The 15361-nt window shown below is 41.3% G+C and overlaps 1 protein-coding gene across 4 annotated transcripts; it reads left to right on the top strand.

Moving 5' to 3' along the window:
* Positions 1-286: 286 nt before the first annotated feature.
* Gapt (Grb2-binding adaptor protein, transmembrane) lies at positions 287-4872 on the top strand. Of its 4 annotated transcripts, none has more exons than XM_006231917.5 (2): positions 287-374; positions 3019-4871. In XM_006231917.5, exon 2 carries the CDS (start codon positions 3403-3405, stop codon positions 3871-3873), a length of 471 nt encoding a protein of 156 aa, XP_006231979.1. In that variant the 5' UTR covers positions 287-374; positions 3019-3402; the 3' UTR covers positions 3874-4871. The 4 variants fall into 4 exon arrangements, with proteins under 4 accessions (XP_006231979.1, XP_006231978.1, XP_038959069.1 ...); XM_006231916.5 differs by having other exon boundaries at positions 291-414; XM_039103141.2 differs by having other exon boundaries at positions 313-414; positions 3016-4871.
* Positions 4873-15361: the final 10489 nt, after the last annotated feature.

The raw sequence follows: 15361 nt of genomic DNA, 5'->3' as shown, positions 1-15361 counted from the left end.
AAAGAAACAAAAATACTCAAGGACTATGCTAGTATGAGTTTTAAAAACTCTTTGAGGAAAACAAAGTACATGATTGATTCTAAAGTGAACATTGTAAAATTGTTCAAAAAAGGAAAAGTCATCTAGGTTTGACCTATTAACGTAATATACACTTCAAAAAGTTCTACCAACAAAGAGTGAGGGTCATTTATAATTCTGCCGTATCTGATAGCAATTTCCTCACAAACCAGGAAACTTTGCAAGTATTAAATAAACTGAAGGGAGGAGGAGCCAAAGAAGGAAGTAACTGACCCGAATGAAAAGAGGAACAATTCTCAGATGAAGAGAGTTTGATTAAAAAGTGACAGACAGAGCTGGACATTCTCAGGCTTCATGTGAGTGCAACCGATTTAAAGTGTTTGGGTATGGGAAGAGGTAAGAAATGAATTCATGTGTAACCAAGTAGTGACATTTTGTTACATTAAAAACAACTATTATTTTGTTGTTATTGGTGGTGGTGGTGGTGGTGTGTGTATGTGTGTGTGTGTGTGTGTGTGTGTGTGTGTTTGTGTGCGTGTGTGTGTGTGTGTGTGTGTGTGTGTTAATGGATGATTTTGGCTTGGTCATAGCAGGGAAAGCAATTTTCAAGTTTCTGGTGAGGTTGACACACCTAGGACCATGCTACACTATTCAGCCCTTTCCTGTGCCTGCCACTCTACCTGATGGAAATGCACTGTCTGCTTTGCAAGGCCTACTCTACAGAGGACTTGGGATTTAAAGACAAGTGAATAATTATTGTTCAGTTTGCAGAAACTGTTGCTTTCCAAAGGGAAAAGAGCTTCCAAGCTGGGCAGAGTGAACCTCGTTTAGGTGTTATGTTAGGATGTTTCATTATTATTCGTTATCTGTCCTTTTTGTTTCTCACAAATTTTTTTGCTATACAGTTAGTTTGCAGAGAGGGAAAAGATGTTTCTTTGTCTGTTCTTTGGATCAGTGAATATTCTTTGCTTGGTTTTTATATTGAGGATGTCTGCTTTGCATAGAACTAAGATAAATTCTTTCAGAAACCAAGAGGGAGCCTCTTCTCTGCACCCGCCTAGGAGACTGCAGCCAGTCAAGCGGAAAACCCAATTCCCTTTTCTTGGAGGCCTAGCACATCCCTAAAACACTGATTCATTCCACTCGATATTTGAAATTTATTCTGGAAATGCATCTCACGCATTCTGGATAACATGTGTGTGGTTATTTATGCTATTAATTATTTATGACATCTTAAGATCAATTCTCATCTGCCCATAAAGGCAATGAGGCTCTATTTGTAAAAATCATTAGACAGATGTCTGTACTTAGCCCTTGCATCATATCTGCCCTTGTAAGAGTGGGAAGGCTCTATTCGTTTTTAAGTTAGTATATGCAATAGTGTATTTTATTATGACATTTTCATACCTGTAGCATTGCATCTTGTTCATACTTGCTTACCTCTGACTGACTACCACCACCCTATATGCTACCTTTACCATTTTAACTGTAGACAATAAAATGTGTTGGTTTTGTGTTTGCTTTGACACGAGATGCCATTCCGTATCCCATCTAGCCTCGAACTCTCTGTACCAGGAATACACAGCCATGGGCCCCCATGAACAGCTCAAACTGTAAACACCGTATGGCGACTAATACTTCTATGTTCAGCCTGGTGTACCTCCCCCAAGACCCCATGGAACTTGAGAGATATCTGGAGTGTGGGTGTTTGTCCCTAGGTAGTTATCAAAGAGAGTTTATTATAAACAAACTACAGTCTGTGCTCCAATTTTGCATTGGTATAATCTGACCTTAGAAATGTGCCCTCCCTGAGGGCAGGGGACAGGTTTGTGGGTTTTCCTACCCTGTTCCTTGTTGTTAGTGCAGCTAGGAGTGGATCCCTCCATCTATTAGCAGATATTTAGTATATTAGTGCTCCTGTGCTTAGTACTAGTGCTGGACTCTAGGGGATAAATACAGCTAGCTCATCCTAGGGAGATACTGTCTAGAATCCTCCGTGTTGTCTTCTATAAGGTGAGGATAGCGATAGTACCCCACATGAGCACTGTAGGGTTAAGTATGACAATCCACAGGAGAAGTGCCTGAAAGCTGATTTAAGATGTGCCCCTAATTAAATATGACTGATAATGACTCTCATCGGACAATGGTATGAAGTACTATGGCCATATTGAACATATTGGCTGTCACTATTCCTGTGTCTCACTTGAAAGGAATAGTAAGAGTGCTTTGTGGGTATAGTCACAGTAGAGAATGATGTCTGATGGAATGAATACTTTGTGTTTCTTTCCTTAACACTTTCAAGTTGCAAGAGAACGCTTCAAACCTCACCTTAACTAAGTGCAAATCATCTGCTACTTTTGTGATTAAAACTTTTCACAAAGAGATGTTGCTTCACTTAAAAAGATCTCTTAAGACTTCAGAATAATCTATACAAGCTTTCAAATCCTTCCTCTTATGGTGTCAGTTAAGCAGTTAGTTGCTGAATTTGGGACTCACTTAAAAATGACCCTTTATTCAAATACATACTTTCTGGGTTCATTTTCTGTGCTGGATGTTTTGATTCACTCTAGGAATCTAAAGATGGAAAGAGGTCCCCTTTAGACCAATGGACAGAGCACACATTGATAGTTTTATCATGTACTTCTTTTTCTTTTCTTTTTTTTCTTTTTTTTTTTTTTTCGGAGCTGGGGGCCGAACCCAGGGCCTTGTGCTTGCTAGGCAAGCACTCTACCACTGAGCCAAATCCCCAACCCCTATCATGTACCTCCTAATGTTGGAAGAACCTTATGTTTCACTTGAAAATCATCAACCAATGCAAGCAACTCTACTTAGGCAAGGGGTAGATTCCTCACTCTCCTGTCAAAACATCTCGTGTCATACTCAATATTAAAAGCAAGGACTGACCATACAGGGATGTTTAACACATTTGATAGATGTGGTAAATTTATAATCTCATAAGGTACTAAGAATGCAGTTAATATATTTTCAATTTATAAGCAGGTTTCTGGATGGCACCTCCTTTTTCTTGAGGTTTCTACTGTGCTGTTAATCTCTGCTCACATGAGCTTGCTTCACTTTGTGATCCTCCAAGGGAAAAGGAAGTGAAGAGGAATGAAAGTACCCCCTTCTCCCCGATTCAGCTCCAGAGTACAAGGATGGTGATACAGTAAATGGTCACCTTCAGAGACTGACTTTGTTCAGTCTAACGTCCAGTTGCATCAGGACTTAGCTAGTAATGTCATCTAAGATGTGGAAAAGAAATGACTGACGGAGCCTTCCAGTTAGGTTTTTGAACCGCAACCACAACAGGCTACCAGAGACTGCCTCTGCTTGTGCTTGTGAATTGGTTAACCACACCAAGCTTCTGAACAACACTGAGCTGAAATGCTGAAAAGCTTTGCGAGTTCTCCGGTGGGTGTGGCTGTCGGCGTTTCCCTCCTAGTACTTTTGCTGGCCTGTGGAATTGGATGTGCTTGGCACTGGAATCGCCGGGAAACCACACCACTTACCTTACCGAAATTTATGCAAAGAAGAAGCAGCAGGCATAAAGACTACACGAAAAACGTCGGCGTGTGTGCCTACGTGACTGGCCCAAGCGCTAAAGCCTCAGTGGAAAGCAAAGGCCAGAAATCTACTGCCAAGGGAAGTAAGATGCATGATAACTACGAAAATGTGGAAGTAAGTCCTCCCTGCACTGAAGGGGAGACTGAGAAGGGCTTGTATGAAAACACGCAGCCTTCTAATTTTGAGGAACATGTCTACGGGAATCAGACCGACCCCCTCTATTATAACTTCCAGAAACCTAGTCCTCCTCCTCAAGATGAAGACATATACATCCTTCCAGATTGCGACTAGATGTTCAACAAACTGAGACTCATGGCTGGAGGAAAATCCATCATGAGGCCTCCGGGTGGACTGAAGTCATCATGATCAAATTATTCTGATGAAATCAGTGGTCTTTTTCCTATCACCACCCTTATAAATCCTCACTAAGAGAACCATTGTAGACAAGTTCTAGAAACTGCGCCCCCTCCACGCGTGCCCTGCCTTCAATTAAATCTGTGCTGTATTATGTTCATTTTTCTTTTTGAATATTTCCTGTAACGACTTTCCTTCCTTCCTTCCTCTACCACCTCTGAGGTTCGGCATTATTGCAATCTCCTGGCAGGTCGTCCTTCTCCTGTCCTGAGGGGCTAACCCAAGGCCTTTGACATGTTAGATAAGTGCTCAACTGCTGAGCCACACCTCTAGCCTGATCTTCTGAGATACTGCCAATCAATAGCCTATGGCCCAATAGGTGGATCTTCAGAAAACATTCTAGGTGGTCATGTCATTACTTTGCAAAAAAAAAAAAAATAATTTTGATGTTGTTTGCAAAAGATGTAAAACTCGAAACCCTAACTCCAGAATTCATGACTTTTTCAGTTACAACTGCCTTTGTCAGTTAATTCCCCTAACCCCTCCCTTCTTTACTTGCATCAGAGACATCTCAAAGCTCCCAAGTCCCTCTCTCAACTCCACAGTATGACTTGTCTGCCTCTAAAGCCTGCCTCATATCATAATTTCTTCCAACACCCCCCATTTCAAACCTACATTTACTTTTTTAGATCTTGCTGCCTGATCAATTCTTTGAGCATTTAAAAATATGAATGTTTGCTGTACATTTTATTACTAATGTAATATGAGGATATCTTCAGTTGCAGTTAAACGGAAATGAACTGGTTCCTAGTAATACTTTTAGACCCAAAGACATCATATGAGGAAATAAAGTTTGGTTAATTGAAAAAGATGTGAATCTTGCAGTTTGTCATGTAGTTTTGAGAAAAAACAAATAAATTTACTAATTCTAAATCTACCTAATGAATTTTGTTGAATGTTTTCTGACTACGTGTGTGTGTGTGTGTGTGTGTGTGTGTGTGTGTGTGTGTGTGTTTGTTTGTTTGTTATTGCACTGGGCAGTTGAGAGGTATGGAGAGGAATTGTAAGCAAGCAAGGAAGATAGACAGAGAGAGAGAGAGAGAGAGAGAGAGAGAGAGAGAGAATGGAGAGATGGGGGAGGGAGAGAAGGAGGGAGAAACAAGAAAGACAAATCCTGAATGAATACTTTCTACCCAGAAAGAAAAGACGGTAGATAAATACTATGTTTATTACGCGTCTCTACACACTGGCTTTTATAGGATGTTCTGAAGGACTCTGTGGGATACCCAGCGGACTGCTACTTTCGCAAGGTAAATCTTTACTGAGCTTTGCTGATGGGAAGTTTTCATTGAACAGAAGTCAGAAAGAATCTGTTCCTTCTTGTCCTCTCTGCAGAACAAAACTGCAAGCATGTGATTTACTCCAGCATCTCCAACTGTTGGCAGTTTCTAGTTTCTCCTAGCTGTATCCCTCTAAAAGAGGTTCCTTAGGAGACCTCTATTAGGGGTTCTTTAGAACCAGAGGGCCAGCTCTCAGATCCTCCCAGGGTATTATCGGGAGCCAAGAGCCATTCTGAGTTCTAGGTGCCAGCTCGGCGGGTCTCTGAAGTTCAGATCTTAGCTCCAAGTTTATAAATATCTGCAGTTACCACCTTGATGTGCTGAGGCATATGGTGATACATCAAGTTATCCACCTCCATGTAAGTGTGCATGTGTGTGTGTGTGTGTGTGTGTGTGTGTGCATTTGTGTGTGTGAACAGTACTTGTTCAATTATGTATATTGCAGTCTTTCCGATAAACTACAAAACCTTCCTTCCCCAACTAGACCCCACTCTCAACATTTCTTAGTTGCTTGTAGCTCTTTGTGTAGGGCTATCTAATAAGAACCCCAAACACCAGGCATTAATTCATCCTTTAAATGAATATTTCTGAACTTTTTTAAAACTTTGCAACTAAAAAAAAAATCATCCATGAGAGAATATAAGGTTGTTTACATTTAAGTAGGACAGCATTTTCCAATTGTCCTTATGCTATTAGAAGATATGACTACCTGCTTACAATAGATGAAGAAAGAAGCCAGGGCAGAGGAGAAGAGACAGTAGCAGCAAATACATCGAGTGTGACTTACAGCAACCATCAGTTAAAGTCTGGTTCCAGCATCTAGCAACAGTGAGCGTATGGCTCATAGACTTTGCTCTCTGCTTTGTATCTTTCTTCCTAACTCATTATTGATCCCTATTACAAGGAAAGACTTTCTTATCAACCCCTACCCCCAACATTAGATTATACCTTCTACTGGCTTTTTAGGCTAGAGATTGAGGGCAAGGACCACTAGGCACTTAAGCCAAGGTGACGGTTGAGATACTGGGCTCCTTGCAAAATAGGTAAGAAAAAGAAACCAAGCAGAAGGAGATGATTCGATTCATATTATAATGGCCCAGAGCAGTAGTCTCAACCTTTCTAAAGCTGTAACCATTTATTTGATACAGTTTTTTATGTTGTGGTGTCCCCAACCATAAAATTATGTTCATTGCTATTTTATAATTGTAATTTTGCTACTGTTATGAATTGTAAGGTAAACTTCTGTATTTTCTGATGGTCTTTAGTGATCTTTTAAAAGTGTAATTCAACCACCAAAGGGGTTGCAACTCACAGGTTGAAAACCAGTAGCCTAGATATTTGTACTTCCTTTAAATTCTTATACTGAAACTGGACCTCCAATACCATGGAGTTTGGAGGTGGGCCCTTTGGGCCATGGTTACCTTTAGATGTGGTTAGATAAGAATGGATTCCTCTAGTTAGAGCAGTGCCTTACAAGAAGAGACCAGAGAACTGCTGACTTGGCCCAGTGGCACAGTGCTTGCCTGGCATAAGTGATGATTGGAGTTCAATCCCCAGTATGAATGTAGATGGACAATCAAGGAAGTAGAGAAAGAAGGATGAGGAAGACGATGAGGAAAGAAAGGAAGGGGATCTTCTCCCTCCTTTTCCATATCTCTTCTCTCTATCATGAGAGAATATTGGGAGGTAGAAATCCCTTGTCAACACTAGCACTTTGATACTGAATATCTCAGCCTCCACAGCTGTGAGAAATATATATGTGTTTTGGCCCTCTATTTTGTGACATCTCGTTATAACTACATAAGCAGACATTTTGGAGGCATCTATGCCATAACAATTAGCTTTTTTCTTTTTTCTCTAAACTCAGTGCATAGGAAAACATCTATTTTTAAGTGCTTATTTTATCCTAAGGCCTGGGAGCATCGTACTTTTGATCTCTGTGCTTCTCTTCCGGGATTTCTTTGAAACATCTTATAACCATTCTAAGTGACAGTCTATGACTCTATGAGTTTTCCTTTGTTTGTAGCCCTTTCCATAAGGATAGGTACTGAGATGGAAACTCTCCTGCCCCAGGGTCTTTCTGAATCATTTGAGCAAGATAGCAAACCTCGTTTCTAGTTGGTGCTTTTCAAACATCTGAAACTCAATATGATCCAAACCAATAGGCTAAGGGTATTTGGAGATCACTCCGAGTTAGCTATGAATGTACTTGGGATGGAAGACCTAGAGAGGAAAGGAAGGTATCCACCACCCTGGTTACTTGCTAATGACTGAAAAAAATCTGACAGTCAGAAGTGTTTCAATGTCAAACACTTGCAACACATCATGATAGGAACATAGCATCTGTGCACTCTCTGTGTCTTCAATAGCAATGTCTGACTCAAGGTGGAAAAACCCTGGGGCTTGGGAATCCCCAGACATGAACCAAGAAAACTTGACAGTGTGTCTTTTGTTTTGTCACGTCTGAGTGAAGAAGTCTGAGCTACATGACAGCGGTCAGTGGGCATCATCGGGAGATAGACTCAGGGCACATTAGGCACCTGGGTAAGGACTTATTTAAAAACAGATGCCTGGCATGTCCCTGTGGTTTCTTTCACTTCATTCAACACCTTAATTTACACCATACTTAACCCCTCCTTAGCATAGCTACATTGAGCTGGACTTAAAAAAAATCAATTGTACAGAATGCATGGTTTTAAAAGAACTGTATCAGGAATTTAAGAATATCTGAATATACAGTGAGTGGTTATTAACTTACATTTTCCTGAAAGACAGAATGACATTTCGAGTAGATTATATCTTAGCTGTAATTACATTTTGAATAAAGGGCTCTTTGCATTCCTCTGTTGGATGGACATGAAGTTATTGGACATTGAAGTCATGAATATTCTAAATGACTTTAATGACCAAATAGGATGAAGGAATTTTAAATCATACAGTAAATATCAATCAAGTGTCTAAACCCTGAAAGGGTTCTGGGGCATCAATAGTGAAGAAGAATGGGGAAACAGATAATGTCTCAGCAGTCACGTGGCTCGTAAATGACAAAGGTATTTTCATACCAAAGCTATGAAAAGGTCTCACGATAATGGTCTGATAGAAAAGCACACAGTGTAAAGGGAGTCTGGAGCCAGGTTTAGGTTGGGAAATCTGTCCTATAAAAAGGACAGGACAAGTAAGAGATAAGCTCACAAAGGCTAGGAAAGTGATGTCAGTGACCTGAACTAGCTCTTATGGTGTCAGAAGGTGCTATGAACCTGTTAAGGCAAGATATCACCAATGGTGCAACAGAGGTTCTTATATGTTTGGAGCAAACAACAGCTGTCTAATTACATACAAAGCCCACTCAGTTAGAGGGAGTCCATGCCTAGTAGTAAAATTCAAGCCATAAACCTGTAGTTGAAGATGTCATAGACCCTAGAAAAGTATGTGCTACCACCATATTTCTACAGTAATATGGTTTCCATCTGCCTTCTAATATTCATCTTTTTATCCATAGATAAACACAGCTCTCACATCAAAGGTGCTTCCTTTTGTAACAGCAAGAGACTCGTAAAACCACAATCCCCCAAACTGCAAAGTAAGTGACCATGGTGTTCCCAAGTCCAGATGGGATATCTGTAACACAATCCTTACACTTATAGCCCAGGGAAAACATGGAAGGAGGAGATGGGGCAGAAAAATGTAATAGCCTGAGGATCATCATGGCCGTTACATCATAGGTTCTTTTAGACAGGACAAGGATTTTGTTCCCATGAACTCTCAACATTATGATTCTCCAAAAAAAGATGTGGAAATACCCATATGGACACACCAATGTGGATAGAGGAAAATTCCACAAGATCCCACACCTGGATCAAGCGCAACAGGCAGTCAGTGGCTGCTCACAGAGGGGAAAGAGGTTTTTTTTTCTATTTTTTCTTTTTCTTTTTTCCAAGAGATGATACCTTAATCCTAAGGACTCAAGCTTAAAAACATGCAAAGAAAAGCAACACTAATTGGACTCAGTAAGACAGACAGACATATAGATAGATAGAAAGATGGATGGATGGATGGATGGATGGATGTGTGGATCAACAGACACAGTTAAACAATAGATAGATGATAGAAGGATGGATGGATAAATGGTAATCAATGATACAAAGATATCCCCAAAATAAATATAGAAGGTCATACATTCAAATGGAGATTGTTGGGGCCACATGGGAGGACTTAGAGAAAGGATTACATACTGACATTTAAAACTCTCAAATTAAAAACAAATAAAAACAGAATAAGAGAGGTCAACGCATGCAGGCCCGGGGCAGAAAATGTCTGAAGAAACCAAAAGAAGAGGAGCGGGAAGGGAAGAGGGGAAGAGGGGACAAAGCAAAGGCCACAGGCGAGACTTTCTAACTCACGAATGGACTCTAACTTAACACATTTGTAGCCTCTGTTGCTAAAGTGCAGTGTTGGAGGCAGGCACGACACAGATTTCAAACTGGTTTTAAAACAAAAACAAACAAACAAACAAACAAAAGCATATGGTGTTGCAAACAAAAGCATTTAAGCTTTAGTGCAGTATGAAAGATTGTAGTTGAGGGTGTGGAATTTAATTTCTCAAAGCACAGGCCTAAGACTTAGAAGATAAACAGGGCTCCTGGACATTTTAATAAAGCCTGCAGTTTTTTAATCTAAATTCAGCTCCCGTGGTTTTCCATTTGATGATTCCTAGCGATGGGAATTAAGCAAATGACAGATGCGCAAACAAAAGGGTGTGCAGCCGATGGTAAATTGCAAGCGCAATCAAGCTCCATGGAGGTGTGACTGCAGCTATTGACCTCCAGTGTTGCCATGGAAACCACAGCTCATCTGCACTGATGTGGTTTCTCTTTGGAAGGCAGTGAATAGTTGTGGCTGAAAATGAAGGAAGTTGGACCATCTTTTTGATATATGTTCTCTAAATCCTTGTTAGGAGCAGAGACCGTGTCTACTGAGGTCTGAGATTCCCCAGAATCCCAATACCTGTCCAAGGCTCAAGATTGAAACCCAGTAAATGGCTGTGTTGATCAGACCCACTTCTCAGGCTTTACCCTGTAATGGGCTTGTATTTTAACTGTAGGCAACAGATAGAATTTGAGAGGGAAAAGATAAGTTTCATTCATTGACATATGATCTTTTAAAGTGTTTCAGGATACCTGAAAACCCATCAAACAAATATATATATATGTATATATATATGATATATATATATATATCTTTGGTATGTCTGGCTTTTCACAGTAGGCATTTCTGAGAAGACTCTAGACCATATCAGAAAGATGCCTATTATCTGTGTGACTTCTGTGTACTCACACCAGAGTGAGTGACTTTCCTTCACTTACTACAACCGTGACTCTAAAACTCTTACAATTCCCAGTTTACAGATGAGGTGATTGACAACTAGGAAGACGGAAATTTAACCAAAGATCTCAGAACAAGAGGCAGTACTGGAACCCAGTTGTCCCACTGAGAGTACCTCACTCAGGATAGTCTGTTAAAGGAGTCTCAGTAGATGATAATACCCTCCATTGTGGCATTATGGATTTAAAAAAAAAAAGCTACTTTGAAGCTGTCTGAAAGGAACTTTCCCATTCGAGCTTAGAAACTTTACCTTCCATGTGGTTTCATGGAGGATCAACAATCAGGACCCGAATTCAGGGCTCTGAGTTCTCCCCTGTGATTTTCAGCATACCTTGTTCCTTTTCTACTGGCTTTGAAATTACATTATACCTTCATGGATGTTCTGCCTGCATGTGTACCTGTGTACTACCTGCATACCGGTTATCTACAGAGACCCGAAAAGAGCGTTGGATCCCCTGGAACTGGAGTTACAAATGGCTGTGAGCTTTCATGTGGGTTCTAAGAATCGAAGTCTGTTCCTCTACAAGAACAGTGAGTCCTCAGTGAGCATCCAGCCATCTCTCCACCCCCTAGCTTGAGCTTATTAATTCGAGTGTTCCTCACAGCCCCACCTTCCTGAGGTAATGATTGAACTAATAAACAATTCCGGGAACCAGCGGAGATTTCCTGGGGCTACTAAGAGGGACATGAGTGAGGGGTTATTCACAGGGAGTAAGGGTAATTCAAAAGCAGCTGCTTCACCAGAATGCACACTCCGACCTGGGTCACAGCTTCCCAGAAACGGCAATCCTGCTCTCTTCGAGGCTTGGAGGCAACCCCACGGTGTGAGCATCTGTCTTTCTGCAGTTTGGTTGTTCAGTCACCTCTGCAACAGCTGTTTACTCCTCTTACACATTGCAGGGGAGCTCAAGCACCTTCCCTTCTCTGATTTCCCAGCCATGTGACCTTCCCCTTCCCTCCTGTGTATAGCCCGAGCTATCTGCCTCCTGGAGCAAATGTTTCAACTTGGAGGGAATGCTGTAGGCCAGTGATGTACAAGATAGGCAAAGACAGATTGAAGAGCAAATTATACAGATTTCATTTTCCCTTTTCCCTTTCCTGCTCCAAACCCTTCTATATATACCGTCTTGTTCTCTTTTAAATCCTAATCACGGGCACTTACGTTCCTGGAGATCAGTCATAAAGACAGCCAAGAGTAGAATGATGTACAATATGTCCTCTTCTGGTCATTAGTTCTTAAAGCACAGTCTTCTGTCCTCGTCGCATCTGCCAGGATTTGTCTAGACCACATCTACTTCAACTCAATTATCTGATAAGAAACATAACCAAGAGTATTGCTCTTAATGATAGCAGAGCGATCAGGAGGGAGAGCTGTGTTTATGACTACGGTGATTTAACGAGAACACGGAGAGCATATCTGAATGAAGAGCAGCTAGTAACAAACTCATCCTCCTCTCAGGGTCAGCACAGGAAGAGCCTAGAAGATATTGTTGCTCTAGGAGATCCAGGAAACATATTGTGAAGTATCCACGACAGGGGAGGCTGATGTGACATTTAAAATCAAAGAATGAAAAGAAAAAGTGATAGCCAAACAAGAAAAAGAATAAATATTAACTTGTTAGGAGACCCAAGTAAAGCTTAGAATAAAAAAGAGTTATGAAAATCTGCGCCAGGAAGAGAAATGAAGAAAAGAAACATGAAATGATATACAAATAAAAACCTCTTCGATAAAGCCATATGACTTTCTGTGTGTAGCTAAGAGAAAGGTCTGCATACAACGGAAATGGCAATACCTACAAGGTGGGACACATAGTCCTGAACTAGATAGGAGGGAAGTCAGAGAAGTCAGATAATGAGTCCTTACACTGAACAGGCAAAGCAGGTTTCTGCTGTGTTTCCTCTCCAGATATTAGAACAAAACAAGCATGTCTCCTTGGCTCGATGGCAGGGCACTGCTGCACCTTCCTTTTATTTCTAATTCCTTGTGCAGATAAGCTAAGTGTACAAATATGGCTTTGTCGGGCATGGGAGGCAGAACACACTCCATGATAGGGGGCCCAGCTGTGCTTCCCTGGGTGAGAAACAGCAAGGTCTGAGAAGGATGGGATTTGAAAACGGTGCTGTGGTTCCTGACCTCCCCTGTACCCAGACTCCGCTAGGGGGACCTCAGGGAGTTGAGAACAGAGGTCCAAGGGTTCATGCTAGGCAGGAAGGAGGTGGCTGAGCCCAGAAAGGGGCAGAAGGCAGTTTGGTTCTGAATGGGTACAGACAGGGGCTGGAAGAGGGAAGGCCTTCTCCAGGAGATTTAGGTGCTGCTCTTTAAGCAGAGATCCCTCCTTCTGAGCAGAGATCCCTAATGAAGGAGACGATGGTCCTCGCTTGTCCAAACTGCTTTATTTGGTATATATATATACCTACCTTAGTCAGGGTGAACCAGGGATTAAACGCCATTTGTGGGAAAGGAGGATGCCCAGGAAAGGAAGCTCATTGGCTAGACACTGGGGGCTTATCTAGATACTTCGTTAGCATAGAGAACTCTAGGTTTTTATGCTACGGGCCCAGTTGTCATGGTCCTGTCAGTGGGGTGTCATGGCTACATGGTCCAAATCAAGTAGTTAGGCGGGAATCTGGCCTCCTGCCTGCCGTTCTCAATTGTGAGATTTCTGGGGGTTTAGGCCCACCTGTTCAACCTTACCAATTCTTCTGTCCGTTGGCGTGGTCTACTTGCTCCATGTGACTTTTCTCTTTGACAAAAGGATACATCTGTCCAAAGACCGATTACACTAAAAGAAACCAGAGGGAAAGTGGAGTGTGTGGTTCATTTCAGAGTGAGTTTTACTTCTTTCTTTAATTAGCTTCACTGCTTAATATCTTCTCCACCTGTGTTCAAAAAGAAACTGGGAAGCCTAATTTAGGACATATCTTCTTGGCTGCGTGTAGTGGGGGAAAAATGTAATCAACCTGTGCGTTTTCAGCACGTGAATTGAGATATTACCTTTCCCCCCTCCTTTTCAAAGCCTGGGTTACAGGCTGGCTCATTTGTGACGTTTTCTTCTCTAAGGACAATCTGAAATAGCTCGTCTCTTTATGGATTCCTTACCTTCTCTCTCTATTCCTCTCTGCCAAGGAGCTGCCCAACCCACAAATATCGGGGGTCTATTAGCTGCTGGGCACAGTAATGAGGTCTGAGGTTTCAATGATAAATAAAAACATCAAAAACATGACCAGAGCCTAGACAAAATACTAACTGAGAAGCCACATAAGTGAATTTATAGCTAGGAGGAGAAAGATAAACACGATGAAGAAAGAAACAAGGTGGTGTGGTAGGAAAGCTTGTAGTAAGTGAGCTTGCACTTGGCTTATGCAAACAGTCAGAGCAGGCCATGGAAACGAGATTACTAACGTCCTAATTATATAACAGAATTTACCTAGGAAGAAAACAAGAATTAGTGACTGCTTTGGTACAAAAGAGACCCATTATTAGAGAACATTAGCATTCGTATTAGTTTGCTTGTTTAAAAGAAAGGGTAAATCTCACACTGTTCTACGGGGTTTATACACTGCTGCTAATGTGATTAGAGAGGAACATGGATATCCTGTTGGGCACATTTGCTGGAGTCTGATTTTCTACGTAGGCCTGGCCTGAATGTGACCGTATCTAGCAGTGTACTCCAGGGGCAAATGAAACACTGCCTTGTTTAGCGGACCAGAATTTGAACCACAGCTCTGATGCCTGTTATCTGTGCGGCTTCAAAACATTAGTCATTCTTTCCGAGCTACAAAATTCAAAGCTGAGAAGGAGTGGTAACAAGAATCCTCGGAGGTTGCCAGAAAAGGGAATGAGAAGTACTTTAAAGCATTTCAGACACAAGCATGGTGCAGCAATTGGGATGAGGTGTGGGGTCACCCCTTGCACGGCTTTTCAGCCTATGAGTGTTTTTTCATCACTATGCTCTCTCATGATCTTACTCTTATAGGCTCACAAATACCTTAGTCAATAAAATAATCATTATATATCATACAGTCATTTGTTTGAAAAAAAATTTTTTTTTACAATCATGCTTGTCACTAGTATTCAGAACTTTGATGAGTGTGTTGACTCTGGCCTTTTAAACTTTCAGATTAAAAAAAAAAACAACAACAAAGAAGAGTGATCTACAACTTCTCTATGCTAGTGATATTCAAAATAGCTAGCCCTCACATTAAGTCTCTTCACAGTAGGTCTTGCCCAAATTTCTTTCTAGAAAGTTAGAAACAAGGATGTTTCATCAAGAGTCCAAACCATGATGGTTGGTTTGGGGATAAACGAGACTGTACACTCCACCAGCTCTGAGAGTCTCAAATGAAGTCCAATGTACAAAGGTTGTCTATCTAAATCTTAGTTTCCATATATGCTGCAATAGTTAACCTTGGCTGTAAACTTGAAAACACTTAGGATCACTTGGTTGATAATTTTCTGTGTCTATGAGGGTGCTTTCAAAGATATTTAACTGAGCAGGGATATCAGTGAAGAATGGGCCGGGATATCAAGCCACGTAAAACAGAAAATGGATAGAGCACTGCCCGTTGCTCTCTGTCCCATTTCTGACTGAGGACTTAGTGTGTCTTCAGCACATTTTACAGCCATAACTTCCCTGATGTGCAGTCTATAGCCTATGGTACCCGTAACAAGTGCTATCCTGAGTTAGAGCCAGGGTAAGTAA

This window comes from Rattus norvegicus, chromosome 2 (genome assembly GCF_036323735.1).
Source record: "Rattus norvegicus strain BN/NHsdMcwi chromosome 2, GRCr8, whole genome shotgun sequence".
Classification (NCBI taxonomy): domain Eukaryota; kingdom Metazoa; phylum Chordata; class Mammalia; order Rodentia; family Muridae; genus Rattus; species Rattus norvegicus.
Note: the sequence above shows the minus strand (reverse complement) of the source record. Positions and strands in the feature narration are given on the sequence as shown.